The sequence below is a fragment of the Pocillopora verrucosa genome, chromosome 3 (assembly GCF_036669915.1).
Source record: "Pocillopora verrucosa isolate sample1 chromosome 3, ASM3666991v2, whole genome shotgun sequence".
NCBI lineage: Eukaryota > Metazoa > Cnidaria > Anthozoa > Scleractinia > Pocilloporidae > Pocillopora > Pocillopora verrucosa.
In genome coordinates, this window is record NC_089314.1 from 5,649,944 (window position 1) to 5,663,927 (window position 13,984).

General features: G+C 40.0%; 1 protein-coding gene across 1 annotated transcript in view; it reads left to right on the plus strand.

Moving 5' to 3' along the window:
* Positions 1-13,984, plus strand: part of LOC131798419 (uncharacterized) — a 107,548-nt gene that overhangs the window by 25,405 nt on the left and 68,159 nt on the right. Inside the window, exons 35-57 of the mRNA XM_066164565.1 lie at positions 89-423; positions 675-903; positions 1,252-1,458; positions 1,943-2,158; positions 2,645-2,848; positions 3,465-3,665; positions 3,870-4,082; positions 4,238-4,441; positions 4,618-4,824; positions 5,194-5,406; positions 5,565-5,911; positions 7,756-8,005; positions 8,085-8,297; positions 8,389-8,574; positions 8,831-9,043; positions 9,393-9,614; positions 10,060-10,269; positions 10,903-11,100; positions 11,371-11,589; positions 11,688-11,948; positions 12,262-12,477; positions 12,662-12,832; positions 13,506-13,718. Of these exons, the coding sequence (XP_066020662.1) occupies positions 89-423; positions 675-903; positions 1,252-1,458; positions 1,943-2,158; positions 2,645-2,848; positions 3,465-3,665; positions 3,870-4,082; positions 4,238-4,441; positions 4,618-4,824; positions 5,194-5,406; positions 5,565-5,911; positions 7,756-8,005; positions 8,085-8,297; positions 8,389-8,574; positions 8,831-9,043; positions 9,393-9,614; positions 10,060-10,269; positions 10,903-11,100; positions 11,371-11,589; positions 11,688-11,948; positions 12,262-12,477; positions 12,662-12,832; positions 13,506-13,718 (5,148 nt within the window). The remainder of the gene's footprint in view (positions 1-88; positions 424-674; positions 904-1,251; positions 1,459-1,942; positions 2,159-2,644; positions 2,849-3,464; positions 3,666-3,869; positions 4,083-4,237; positions 4,442-4,617; positions 4,825-5,193; positions 5,407-5,564; positions 5,912-7,755; positions 8,006-8,084; positions 8,298-8,388; positions 8,575-8,830; positions 9,044-9,392; positions 9,615-10,059; positions 10,270-10,902; positions 11,101-11,370; positions 11,590-11,687; positions 11,949-12,261; positions 12,478-12,661; positions 12,833-13,505; positions 13,719-13,984) is intronic.

Here is a 13,984-nt window from a genome sequence, read left to right on the forward strand (position 1 = left end):
TAAAAGTTAGTATTTTCCTAAAGATCCTAATGTATCATTAATGACTTCTTATGCAGTGAATTCAAATGCACTTTTTTTTTTTCAACAGGACGCACTCCTCCATTAGACGTTGCTTTCTTAGCCGATTCTACAACCGGTGTCAACTGGCGAAAGACCCTGAGTGCTATCTCAAATATCTTATCTAGTTTCGATGTCTCTCAAAGTGGCACCCACATTGGCTTTATACCCTACAGCTCGTCAGCCCGCGTTGCAGTCCCCTTTCCAAGTGCGGATGTCCGACCCTACAATCCCACGGCTGTCATACAGAGCATTATTAGTGTTGCTCAGCAAGGAGGATCTGACAGACGGCTTGACCTTGCTTTCCAGACAGCACGTAATGGCCTTTTCACCTCACAAAATAGATCTCGGCAGGCTGTAAAACGAGTAAGCAATCAATTTTACAAATATTCAGAGCCAAACAAAGCCCATCTTTACATGTTGCTAAGGTCACTCATCTTCTGTAGGAGTTCTTAATGGGGTAAAGGAAATTCAGTTGCCGATATTTAAAACTGCGTTTAACAAGCTTGCAGTCGAATTTTACCTTTTGGTTGTTTTTCCAAAATTTCTAGCAGTATTTATGTTCCTTTGAAAGATTACATTCGAAGCCATGATCTAAAACGCATTTGTATCCACAGGTTATTATTCTTTTCATCAATGGCAAATGGCCCTCTGAGGACAGTTGGACTTATCTGCTCACTCAGCTGAAAAACACGGGTGTCGAGGTATTCGTGATAACTTCAGATCCTTCAGCAGATACACCAGATGCTTCAAGAGCCGCAAGTAGAGAGGGAAACATCTTCAGGACAAACTCTTACAGTGACGTTGAAGATGTTATTCCCAAAATTGTCCTCGCCGTTACTAAAGGTAAATGTATTTAATGGCGTCGCGAATTAAAGGAGCTGACTTTTTTGACTCGTCGTTTAGGTCGTTGTAAACAGTCTCTCTTGGAGGAAATCTTTTTAAAAATATTTTTCGAGGTGGACATTAGCCAAAGGAGAGTCAACCATATTGGAACATGAATCTCTTAGGATGGAGGAGGTTACAAACGCCATAATTAAGATTTTTAACCCTCTAACACCAGGGAGTGAAAGGGTCAAAAACGCACCAACCACGATGTACGTTTGTTGCCGCACAAATCGCATTTTGAATCTAAAAATTAGACTGCATTCGAAATTGCTTGGACAAAATAATTACCTTTCTTCAATTATTCAGATCCCGAAGTGACAATGTGCCAGAGGTACAACAATGGCAACGATCAATTTTTCATTCCACAACGACCTGGATCAAAATGCAAAGCTGATGGAGCATTTGAGGAAATCCAGTGTGATGACAAGTCCAAAGAGTGCTGGTGCGTCGATCAAAATGGCTATGAGATAACCAGTACCCGAACAACTGGGTCAATCAAGTGTCCCACGAAAGGTGAGATGTCTTTCTTAACTCATTTGAATATACAGCGGTTGCAGCTCTTGCATGTACATGAACGGTTTTAATAAAGCCATTCCAAAAGCTGAACAACTCCGCGAAGGAAGGACTGCCGGCCAATTAAGTGGTCCATGCGGCCACACATTTTAATATACTTCTCTTTCTTGAGTTATTAATAATTTCAGGCCCTAATAAAGATAATACATCGCAAGCCAGTTACTAATTACAGATCTTTTATAGGCTTGATATTTGTTACCATGCCATTAATTTTGATCAAAGAAAATTGACCAATCAAATTGTAGGAAACGAATAATGATTCCCACGAAATTTAATTCTGCCCGATCAGTGGCTAGAACCAAAGCAACCAAAGATGAGAAATAATTGAGACGCTTTCATTGCTCGTTTCCTAAAATAGTGTTGATCAGTTTTGTATATTCGCACTTTGAAATCTCATCATTTAAAGTATTTCTTTTACAAATAGGGGGAGACCCTACACCTTGTCAAAAGGAATTTTCAGAAAAGTCAAGAAACTGGCTTTTGAAGGGAAGGCAGTTACCACGTTGTCAACCCGATGGTAGCTATTCTAAAAAGCAGTGCTTCAAGTCGTTCTGTTACTGTGTCAACAAATATGGTGTTGAAATTTATGGCACAAGAAAGAATATATCGGTGGGCGACGTCATGTGTGGTCCCGATCAAAGTAAGCACCTGTGATGTCGTGTGTTTGTCAAATATACTTTGAAGTACTCGTCTAAGAGTGTCCACTATTGTGGCCTGTAGGTATAAATTCACAATAATCTGTATTGTACCTCGAGGCTCAAAGATACAGGTGAAACAGGTTGATAAAAAAATGTGAATCGCTTATACCTGCCAGAATATGTAAATAAAATATTAGTTCCTATGTAAAACTTGACTCAGAAAATGGTGGTTGTGCGTCTGCTTTTTTATTTGGTGGCCTTTATCGTCCGCTGTTTACAGGTCGGCTTGAAACTTAGAGTGCTGGTTTTTGCAGGAACAGCATCGACGATACTGAACCACAACGTCCTTACTTTTAAATGATGTCCTTTGCATATTTATGTTCACATTCAGGCAGCATAAATGAATCTTAAGCATTTTAAATAGGCTGTGCATGGAAACATTTCATGGCTTTATCCATTTTAATCAATATATTTCTTCTGTTTCTCAGCTCTAACGAAGTGTGAGCATCAGCTCACTGAATATGCGTCAAGCCCTGATAGATTAGGTTTCATACCACGTTGTAAACCCAACGGAAACTTTGAGGCTGAACAGTGTCGAGGCTCTGTTTGTTACTGTGTGAATATCAACGGAATTCGTATCCCTGGAACGGATGTAAATATCGGTCAAGGAAGACCTAAATGTAAAGATCCAGGTTAGGCCTACACTGCTTTGATATTCTTTTTCACGGAAATTTATTTATCCAGTGGGCGCTCGTCCTACATCAACTGCTAGACGTTAGCCTGTGGCTACTCTGGAATGTAACTTTATTTTTTTAAACTTTAAAAGTTCTACTCCAGGCTGCGAAGGAATACCGATACCAAAAACTAGGTATCACCTACTTTCCTTTCCCTCTATTTTACAATCGACTGAAACATTATTAGGAGGAATATCTATCGCGTAGGCAAATCGTTCGGGCGAGAGTTCCGGAAATGATTATTCCCGGTAGTAGTGACTGATTATTCTAAAACCAGAGGGGAAGTTATCATCAGGGTCAAGTAATTCTTGATTCTGAGGAAATTGATACGTCTGACAGTCTTTTCTACTTTTCGTGACTACCCTTACCCGGCTTGGACTACACTATCAACTGTTAGCCCTGGTCTCAAACCATCTTAGGTATACAAGTTTTGCCTCAAATGTGAACTAACTCTGGATGCGATTTCCTATCACTTTTATTTGCCACGCATGTTGTCTACGTAACTGTTTTCTCGTTTGTTTTGTGTTATGGAAACGAAACAAACATTGATCTTTTGATATGTATTTTTTTTAAGATGATACCCTAACAAGCTGCGAAAAACACGTACAGAAGGCCTTGATAGACGGCACAAACTACGTACCAAGATGCAAAAGAGACGGAACTTACGAAAAAGTGCAATGTGATGGAAGAAATAGTTCATGTTGGTGCGTCGACAAAGACGGTAAACGGGTTCCTCAGATAGGACGAGGAGATCGAGCCCGATGTGCAGACCAAGGTACTTAAAAAAGTCGCAACCGCACTTAAATTTAGTTTTTTCCGCGGACACTTCTGTTCTCAAATCTTTCTGATTAAGTTAATTAAAAGGTTTTCAAGGGATTAGTCACTGTCATCAGCAAACTTTTTCCCGCTTTTTCCGTGCCGTACTATCTGACATCACGATCATTTTTTCATAAGTAATATATTTTTTCCATTTTAATAGATCTCCTCACTCCTTGTCAGCGACAACAACGAGACAGCTGGAGGAATCCTGTGCCTGGCCGTGCTGTTCCCTCGTGTGACTCAGATGGTAGTTACAGAAAGGTTCAGTGTTTCCTTAGTACATGTTACTGTGTTGACGAAACTGGAAATCAAATAAGGGGCACCAGTGTCAATTCATTGAGAGATGGACTTCCAAATTGTGATGATGATCCAGGTACATGTCACTTTTAACATTCATACATTTCAACGGTCAATTTCACTTTCCTCCAATACAAGAAAGCGTGTTAAGGTAGTGATATGGCGTAGCATATCGACAGAGGAATATAATCGCCATAAATAACTGAATTAATCCTATATTTTGCTTTGTAGTTAAATCACTTTCCGACTGCCAGAAAAAGCAAGCTGAGGCTCAGTTGTCTTCATCTCTATCATCTCAAGTCATGTGCAAGCCTGACGGATCTTACAGCGATGTACAATGTGACAAGTCATCAGAAGAGTGTTGGTGTGTGAATGGAAAAGGAGAGGAGATTCTTGGAACGAGAAGCCTAGGAGTAGTTAAATGCGCTGCAACAGGTACAGTCGTTTAGGAAGTATCGCAACAGACCGACCTTCAAGCAGGGAAATCAGCTAGCGTCTTTTGCCCCCTTTCTAATATAGTGTAAACAAGTTGTAAAAATAAACTTTTGCTAAAAAAATAATAATGCATCTCGTAGATAACAAGTAGCTTTTGCGTTGTCTTCTTTATCTAGCACCTTTGTCGGCGTGTCAGGATCGTATTAAAAAGGCATCTGGAGGAGGTTTAGCACTTTGGAATCATGTTCCTTACTGCCGTCCAGATGGAGGTTTCCAAGACGTGCAATGCAACGCCCAGAATGGAAACTGTTGGTGTGTTAATTTAAATGGACTTGAGTACACTGAGACACAGAGCAAGAAAATACCAAATTGTGCCTTAACAGGTATGCCTTTGGTTGCGATGGTGTTTCTAGAGAAAACATGTCGTTTTCTAAGATACCTGGATCTTGTAAGTCAAATTAAGTTAGACGAGGAGGAGTTACATTTTCAGAAAAAAGAGTGACAACGAGACAACGCCAGGCAGGGTAGTATCCACCTGCCATTCTTGGGTGGGTCCATGTCAATTACTGCCATAATAACTGGTTAAAGCCGCATTCGAAACAAAAGCTGCAACCCTGTCAATCTTACATATCCCCCCATCCCCTTCCCCGTATTTTTTTTATGTTGGTAACGAGAATGGAGAGTAAAACCAGAGTTAGACGCGACATGAAAAGATAAGGTTCTATGCATTTTTTTATTATTTCTTTTTTCAGCTTGGTACACGCCATGCCAAGCACATAGACAGCAGGTACTTGGACCCACAGGCATTGCCCCTCTAGGTGTCTATGTTCCTCAATGTAATCCTGATGGAAGCTACAATCATACGCAATGCCAAAGTGGTGGGCCACTCTGTTGGTGTGTTGATGGAAATGGAAAGGAAGTTACTGGCACTCGACAGCCTGGAAATCCAAAATGTGACAAACCAGGTACACCATTTGGCCATATATTTGATATCTTTCCCGCAGTTGTCATCCTATAATAAGTTTCGACATGACCCAAACTTTGCAAATGTTCCCTTTTTTGAAACAGGAAAGTACAATAGCCACTAACCCAAAAAAGTGGTTGTTTGTAACTTTTTTTATAGATGAAATCACTAGTGTACCCGTGGAACTTGTCTTCCTTTTTGATGGTTCTGGACAAGTCACCGATGCAGATTTCAGTGCCCAAATCGCCATAGCCAAAGACATTGCTGACACTTTTAATATTAGCGAAGGACTTGCACATGTTGGCGCCGCTACATACGGTCAAAACAGTAGAGTTTATTTCACTTTCACTGACCCTCTTGATGGGCCAAATCGGACTGCACGGGCAGTTAAAGAACTCTTTGATAGAACACCTCGTGCTGGAGGAGCCGCAAGACTCGGTCAAGGGCTGAAAATTGTAGATTCCGATTTATTTAGCCCAAAAGGAGGAAGTGTTAACGTTTCAAAGGTTAGTAAGATAAAATATGGGGAGTTTATAAAATTTTAATCGGCTGTTGTTCATAATCTAATGGCGTTAATAAACTAGGCCACCTGGATTTAATAATGTGGTTTTATAATAGTGGAGTGGCAAGGTAAATGCTACATTCGTGGAAGGACTGTGCTAAAGCTAACTCTGAAGTTCTTTGGAGGTTGAATATTTCGCATACACAGACAAAAATTACATTTTTTGGACTAAAACACATAAACTAGTAAAGATAAAATTCAGCCCCTCGAGTCCATAACTTAATGAAGAATACAACAGGATATTGTGTAATATTGAATAACTTAACTTAATGAAGAATACAACAGGATATTGTGTAATATTGAATAACTTAACTTAATGAAGAATACAACGGGATATTGTGTAATATATATATGTTATTTGCCGGCTGGGAGGTCCGTATGGTGAAAAACTGTGACCGAGGTCTTGAAAATACTGCCCGAGGCCGTAGGCCGAGGGCAGCATTTTCAAGACCGAGGTCACAGTTTTTCACCATACGGACCGACCCTTAGCCGGTAAATAACATATTTATTGTTTTTAAACTTGACGAAATTCTTTCCGAAAGAACCCGAATGACTTATGGCCGTAAATACGGCAAGATCTTCCATAAACTGAACAATGTTTGAGTGAGTAAATGGTAGTTAAAATAGAGGTGATGCAAATTTAAGAGAGATGCCTCAGCGAAACATTTTCATTTCCGTAACGATAAAGGTGATTTAAAAGGCTTCCAAACAAACTTTGAAACATTATTTTTACAAGTATCTGTCACAATCTGACACCTGTCAATTAGAGAGCGCGCAAGAAAAAAAGAAATCGTAGGAACATTTGAAAACCAACGGAACTAGTTTGGCAAAGCCTGTCACGACAATGTTTTCTTAAAAATCAGTTAATGATCTAACGGAAAGTATTATTTACTCTCATCGACCATTCATTCATGTACGAAGATTTACCTCTGTTCATTAAGTTACCGGCGAGGAAAGTAATTGTGAGTAAATTCAATTTTTTATTTTGAAGTTGTGAGAGTTTGCTCGTTTGTTTGCTATAATGGCGTGTTTAACTCTGATCTTTCCTTCACAAAAACTAAATTCGAACGGCACACTCCAACGAGACACAAGGGAATTTAATGCAGCCTTTTCTCAATTCCTTCAATTTCTGTTGTGCAATTTAAGGTACAAATGTCCAAATTGAACGGAATTGGAAAGACTCACCAGGAGCGTATATTTGTTGTAGCACTTAAATTAAAACTTCGCTCGCTTTTTTTTTTACTATGAACAAATTGCTCGAGAAAATTCAGATATTAAATGAATGAAAGTTCCATCGTTCAGTTTAACTGTAACCAAATACCTCACGTTTCAACTTTCTGGGTACTTTTTGTGAACGATTAAAATTAATTGCAGACGGTTTTTAGGCCGCTTGTCAACCAACGTAATGACACTATTGTTTATACAAATTCATTCTGAAACCAATATTTTTCTGTCAACCAAAGTGATTTGATAGAGAGAAAAGGGAGGATTCATAAGTTATTTATCGGCTTGAGTTAGGGACCGACGTGTTTGCTTAAAAATACTGCCCAGCTGGAAAACGAGGTATATCTATGAAAAATGACAACGAAAGTTGGGATGTACTCGGCGACTCACGAAAGCGTTACCGTGGCCCGTGGGCAGAGATAGGAAAATATTGACCGGGTAAAGAACCAATCAGATTGCAAGATTCGTTACCGTGCCCTCTAAAGAAACAATAATGAATAATATTTGACGGAATAAAAAAGTGGTTCTCACTTCCTATTACTCTATTTTGCATGGCTTCTTCAGGTTCTAGTGGTCTTTGTCGGAAGTTTTCAAACAAAGGACGGTGAGCAAATTTCCCTGACAAATGCAGTTTTGGGGTTGATCACCAAAGGCGTAGAGATCATATCGGTTGGTATTGGAGAGAAGATTGACCCAGTCGAATTGACGTCCATTGCTACGGACCCAAAGTATGTTTTCGATCAAGATGCGATGGATCTACTAAAGAGAGCTGTAAAAGATGCGGCCCTTAAGAAACCACCCGTTACATTCCCAGGTAAACGATATCTTTATTAAAAGCCAAACCATAACTACAGTAGCATCACAGAACGTTTTTACCTCTCTACCTAATACAGTTGATACACCCCCAACGCCGTGTCAATTAGATGTTGAAAAGGCTCTCCAAACCCCGTACAGTTCAGATCAATTTGTTCCACGTTGTAAGAAGGATGGAAACTACGAAGAAGTCCAGTGTTCTGATAGCACAGGAGAGTGTTGGTGTGTAGACAGCCTTGGAGTTGAACTACGCGGCACAAGGTCACAAGACATCGTAACCTGTCCTGGAATGGGTATGTATTACAGCGAGGTTGTATTTCAGTCATACGGCAATTCGTGGTATTGTGATGATTTTACGAAAAATTGTTCCACCTCTTTAAATAGGAACTGACCTGACGAGATGCCAACAGGAATACATGCAAGGCCGTTTTAAACCACTCTGTACTCCAGAGGGAGCCTACGAAGATGTACAATGCCAAGGAACAGCCTGTTTCTGTGTGAATGAGAGAGGAGATGAGATTGCACAGTCTAGAACAGAGCTTCCTGTTAAGCCGAACTGCACAACGTCAGGTACCTTTTGTTAAAAATACAATTAGTTTTTATTCCCATAGTAATCGAGGGGGCAAGTTCAATCAAATATATAAAAAGTCTTTGGAATACGAAAAAATACCCGAGCATATCGAAAAACGTTTTTTTTCTGTGCTTGGAAAAACATAGGTAGGCTATTTTTTTTTCATATATAAAACTGATTTCCTGAAAAGTGCGAATTCCAGAATTATTCGATGTCAAGAAAAGATGAATATGAAAAATTCGAATACCTCACCAGATCAACGACTCACAGTGTGCCAACACCAGTACCAAAGACAAACAAACAGCACTGTGCTAGTTGGGGCATTTATTCCTCGCTGTAAACCAGATGGGAGTTATGAAGATGTTCAGTGCCGTGGATCTGTCTGCTACTGTGTGGATAGGAGAGGTAACGAGCTTCGAGGAACGGCAGTAAATATTGGGAAAGGTTCTCCTCTGTGTAAAACTCAAGGTAAGAAGACAGCGAATAATAATCTAGAATATAAAAAATACAATTTTGTCTATATTATAGAGAGGAAACCTTGGCCTTATTTGCTAAGAGTCGGATATAGTATTGAAAATGTTTAAGGCACTTTCCAGATTTTTTGGGTTGAGAAAGGTGCCTTCTATTAACTCGAAACTGCCTTCTCCTCACGCGGGTGTAAGAACAAACAAATCCCCTCAGGAAACTTCGCTTGTTCTGAGGGGGGAGGGCTCGTTGTTTGCGGTGGAAAAGGCATTTTAACGAGCGAGCCATAACTGCTATGATTTCTTAACAAAACAAGATAGAGCGTACATTTTCTCCTTTTTTGAACTCCTAGGCAAGAATCTTACCTTGTGTCAACGACAGTATCAGGAGTACTGGAAATATCCATCCATGGGTCGGTATGTTCCACGATGTAAACCAGATGGTTCCTTTGATAATGTCCAGTGCTATGGCCCATATTGCTTCTGCACTAATCAAGACGGAAACAAAAGAGGCGGCAGTGTTGTACTGCAAACAGCTACAATGCCTCTTAGAAGCGACGATTGCCCTGATAGTGGTAAGAGAGATCGTAATATACAGCTATTGTGATTTCTAATATAAACAGAACATGTAACTGCCCTTATTTATGTTGGTCCAAAATCTAGTTTTCCTGATTGCAGTTGGAGAGGCGGAATTTGGCTTCCTCCTGTTGACTTTCGTCTCTCCGTTCCTCCAGCTAGGAGACAATAAATGCTAGATAAAGCATAATGGGCACCTAACGTTTAATAGCAATGTTCTGTATTTGCACCACATATCGAGGCGTGGAGTACAATTTTTTTCCTGAGCTGGGGAACTTTTACTCGAAACGGTCTCTGTTATACCGAGTCCACATTTTCTAGAAAATTTTCACCTAACCATATGAAGCTAATGGTTCAGAGATTTTCACTGATAGTTTCCTTTTAGTTGAGTACTCTCTACTTTCCTTAACTCATGTTAATTCTATGTATGTTTGGCTTCTGCAGAACAAGTACTCACACCTTGTCAAAAGAAGCAGGTGGATTTCTTTACCTCTCCTCCGGCTGCTAGCAAATATTTCCCCCGATGCAGCCCTGAGGGGCTCTATATCCAAGTGCAATGTACCGTAAAGGATGACGAGTGTTGGTGTGTTGATGAAGATGGAACAGAGATTCCACAAAGCAGAACAAAGGGTCCCATTAGGTGTCCAAAACCAGGTCATTATATTCATATGCTACTCTAGTGAAGCAATAATTGGCTTTAGCAGGATAAGATGGAATTCTCCATTATTCCTGGCGCTTCTCCCTATAATTACCCGATCACTGGCTAACATTAACATTAGCCTATACCATACAAATGCATTTTGTATATTTTCTTTGCGGTGACAGACCTTTGGGGAGTTATTCAACTCCAATCAGCCAGTGAAAATCAAAATGGTTTCCTCTTAAACTGCGGTTGCCTAAGAGAAAACTATTTTATTGATGACGTGGCCGTTGAAAACAACTGAACATGGCTACAAGGCCATTAAAAATATTTCACGATTGGGCGTTGGATGCACGAACATAGAGAGTCAAATTTGTATGTAAACGTTCTTTGCGCTTAAAGTAGACACCAGGGCGAATAACGTTACCCAACAGATAAATCGCTATTCAGTGGATAAGAGTTCTGAAAACGTGCTGCACTATCCACCGGATAGACATTTATCCAGTGGACAGTGTGATCCACCCTTCAAACAGCTAGGACCTGTTTGTTAGTGCAACGCACTCTGCTCCTATAATCACTGATACTCGTTAAATTAGGCGTTGGCACCTTGATATGGTAAAATTTACAAAACGATTTGTCTTCCATAGACTCCGCACCGGCTTGTCCAAGAAATCAGGTTCAAGATTCTGGATATTTTGCGCACTTTATTCCTGAGTGTAATAACGATGGGGACTACAAGTCAGTACAGTGTGATTACAGATATGGCTACTGTTGGTGCTCTGATAAAAACGGAAATCCTGCTCCAGGGACAACAGTGAGGGGTCATCCCGACTGCAAAGTACCAAGTAGGTTCCAGGGTTATACTGTACATGCGCCTGTCTGTGATCCTGTGATAATCTTTAAAATGATATCATTTTTACCTGAATTAATTTCCACGTTAGGGTAAAAGGCATTTCCCCTCTTTGTGTCTCGGACGCTGAATCAGCAATGAGTCAGCGGAAAGTGTTACAATTATGTATTCGGAATTACGAAAGTGAAACTGACATTCTTCTTCCACGTCATTTAGCATGTATTTCGGACCTTTTTAAACTTTTTTCGTTCATGGTGTCTTGCAGGAAAACTGACCATTTGTCAACATCATCTTCATCAGCTGACTGCTTATTCCAGTTTTACTCCAGCTGGAGCCTTTGTTCCAGAATGTAGAAGCGAAGATGGACACTTCAAATCGCTTCAATGTGACCGTTTTAACTCCGTTTGTTTCTGTGTCGAGCACTATTATGGCCACACTTTGGCAGGATCAGTTGGCATTCGACAGCAAGATTGTGTTAAACACGGTGAGAAACTGCTCTTTTTGCTTCAAATTTCCTTCACTCTGAGTTGTTTGTGAACACCATAAATGGAAGAGGAATTAATTGTTTCATGTTTTTTTCAGGATCAAAACCACCACCATCGGTGCCAGATTTCAAAGTAATTCCTCAGTTAGTTGGCAACGCCCTTTGCGCACGCGCTCGCAAGCAGGCATTGGGCGCGCTTACCTTGTACGTTGTCGGGGTTTATGTTCCACAATGCAAACCAGACGGTAGTTTTAAAACGGCACAATGTAATCCGTCCACGGGATACTGCTGGTGTGTGGATGAGGCGGGAAGAGAAATGCCTCGCACGCGCACCCGAGGGAAACCAACTTGCAGTAAAGGTAATGAATAATATTAGCACCTGTAATGCTGCGCTCAAGTCCACAAACCAAAGAGCACTAATTCTTTTCTGTAAAAGTTAGTGAGTACGTAATAAATATTGCTGAACGCGGTTTTTTTTGTTAGGGAGCTATTTGATTTTTTCAATGTCATTTATTAGTCGTTTCATAATTTCATAGCTTTTGATGTAGCACTTGAAGTATCTGTTACGTTAGCGCCAGCCAATACGACATCACGTATAGGACCAGGAATACTTCTCAATGACCCAAAAAGCACACCTTATCAGTTAGTGTGACTTTGTGTTATATTTTTTAGCAAATATGACTCCTTGTGAGATGGACAGTCTCCGTGCTCGTGGCTGGAAAATAAATGGAAAATCTGCTGCAGTTTTTTCACCGGATTGTCGCCCAGATGGTAGTTATGTTCCTGAACAGTGTGACAAATCCAAAGGTCAGTGCTGGTGTGTAGACAAGAAGGGAAATGAGCTTGTGGGAACAAGAGCTGATGGAAGGCGTACATGCACATCTCAAGGTGGGTATAAAATCGGCTTAAATACTTCTTCACAAAGTCTTTTTTCTGTCATACTGTTTTTTTTTTTGGCAATTGCTTCTCCAAAGGAGCTAAAAGAATATCGACAGCCATTTTCCCTTGCCTAATCTTGATTCGAGAGTTCCCTCGAAAGTTAATATTTCCTTATATTCTCACTTTTTCCTAGCCGGAGAGACAAATTGTCAAAAAGATGGGAAACCAGCTTGCGACAAAGACGGTGCTTACGCCCCAAGACAGTGTGATAACATCACTTGCTGGTGTGTAGACCGACAAGGAAGAGAAATACCCAGGACAAGAACTGTAGACAAAAAAGAACTTCTCAAATGTGATGTGACAGGTGCCTATACTTATTCATGTTACAGATAAAATATGATGTTTTATTACATATACAGTAAAGATTACATGTTATCTTTACACGTGAAAAGATCGCTGTTGCTGTGGTTACTTTAAAAAAATATTGAAGTGAAATTATGTAGTATTTCATTGGCGTTTGTATGATGAAAAGAATATTACATGGCCGCATGGAGATACAAAATTTTTCAACACGAGAGGGGAAATTTCGTATCCTTACGCGGCTATGAAATATCCTCCATTGTTAGAAGAATGTGGCAGCTTATTACCTCACAACATCGCTGCATTTGATACAAATTTATTATGGCAAGCGAGAAAAATATTGCTAAGAGCAATTATTTGCCAAAAGGAGAAAGAGCATTTACTCCAGCTGAGTCTACGCGTAGGTAATTACTGCATTTAGTGTTTTTAAATCAACATTGATTTGAATATTCTATTTAAGTACCTAAAATGATTTTTTTACAATGAACAAAACATTACATTAATTCACCATTAGATATGAATACATCTTCTCGTTTCCCGTCCCGTCGAAGATAAAACTTATCAACGCGAGGCTATTTTATATCTTCTAGAAATTAATTGCTGATTATTCATTAACTACAAAATATGTTCTTCTTTTTTGTGGGGGGCTTTTTCCCTCTTCTTGTTCTATCCCAAAGCTGGATTAACAAAATGCCAAAAGGAACGGCAACGGAGTTTGGGATGGAATGGAAAACCAGCTCTTGGTGTTTTTGTGCCAGAGTGCGATACAAGCGGAAACTTTAAAGCTTCTCAATGTCAAGAGGCATCAGGGTTCTGCTGGTGCGTGGATGCTGAAGGGAATGAGATTCCAAGAACCCGTGTTAGGGGACGGGCCATTTGTAGGCCTTCAGGTAAGTTTCTCGCTTTGCGCAACTCGTGTCCTCTGACATGCAATATCCCCGTTAACTCCTCGCTACTTAACAACCAACTTATGTTTTCGCTTGTGGGCAAGGTACTTATATCCTTTTTTCTCAGCATAGTGAAGGATTGTTTGTAAATGCTGCAATCAAGTAACTTGGAGTTTAAAATCTGTCGAATGTCTGGATAAACTGAAATGTTAGTACTTAGGATTTCATTATCTTCCAGTACCTATGTTCACGTTAATACTCAACCAACT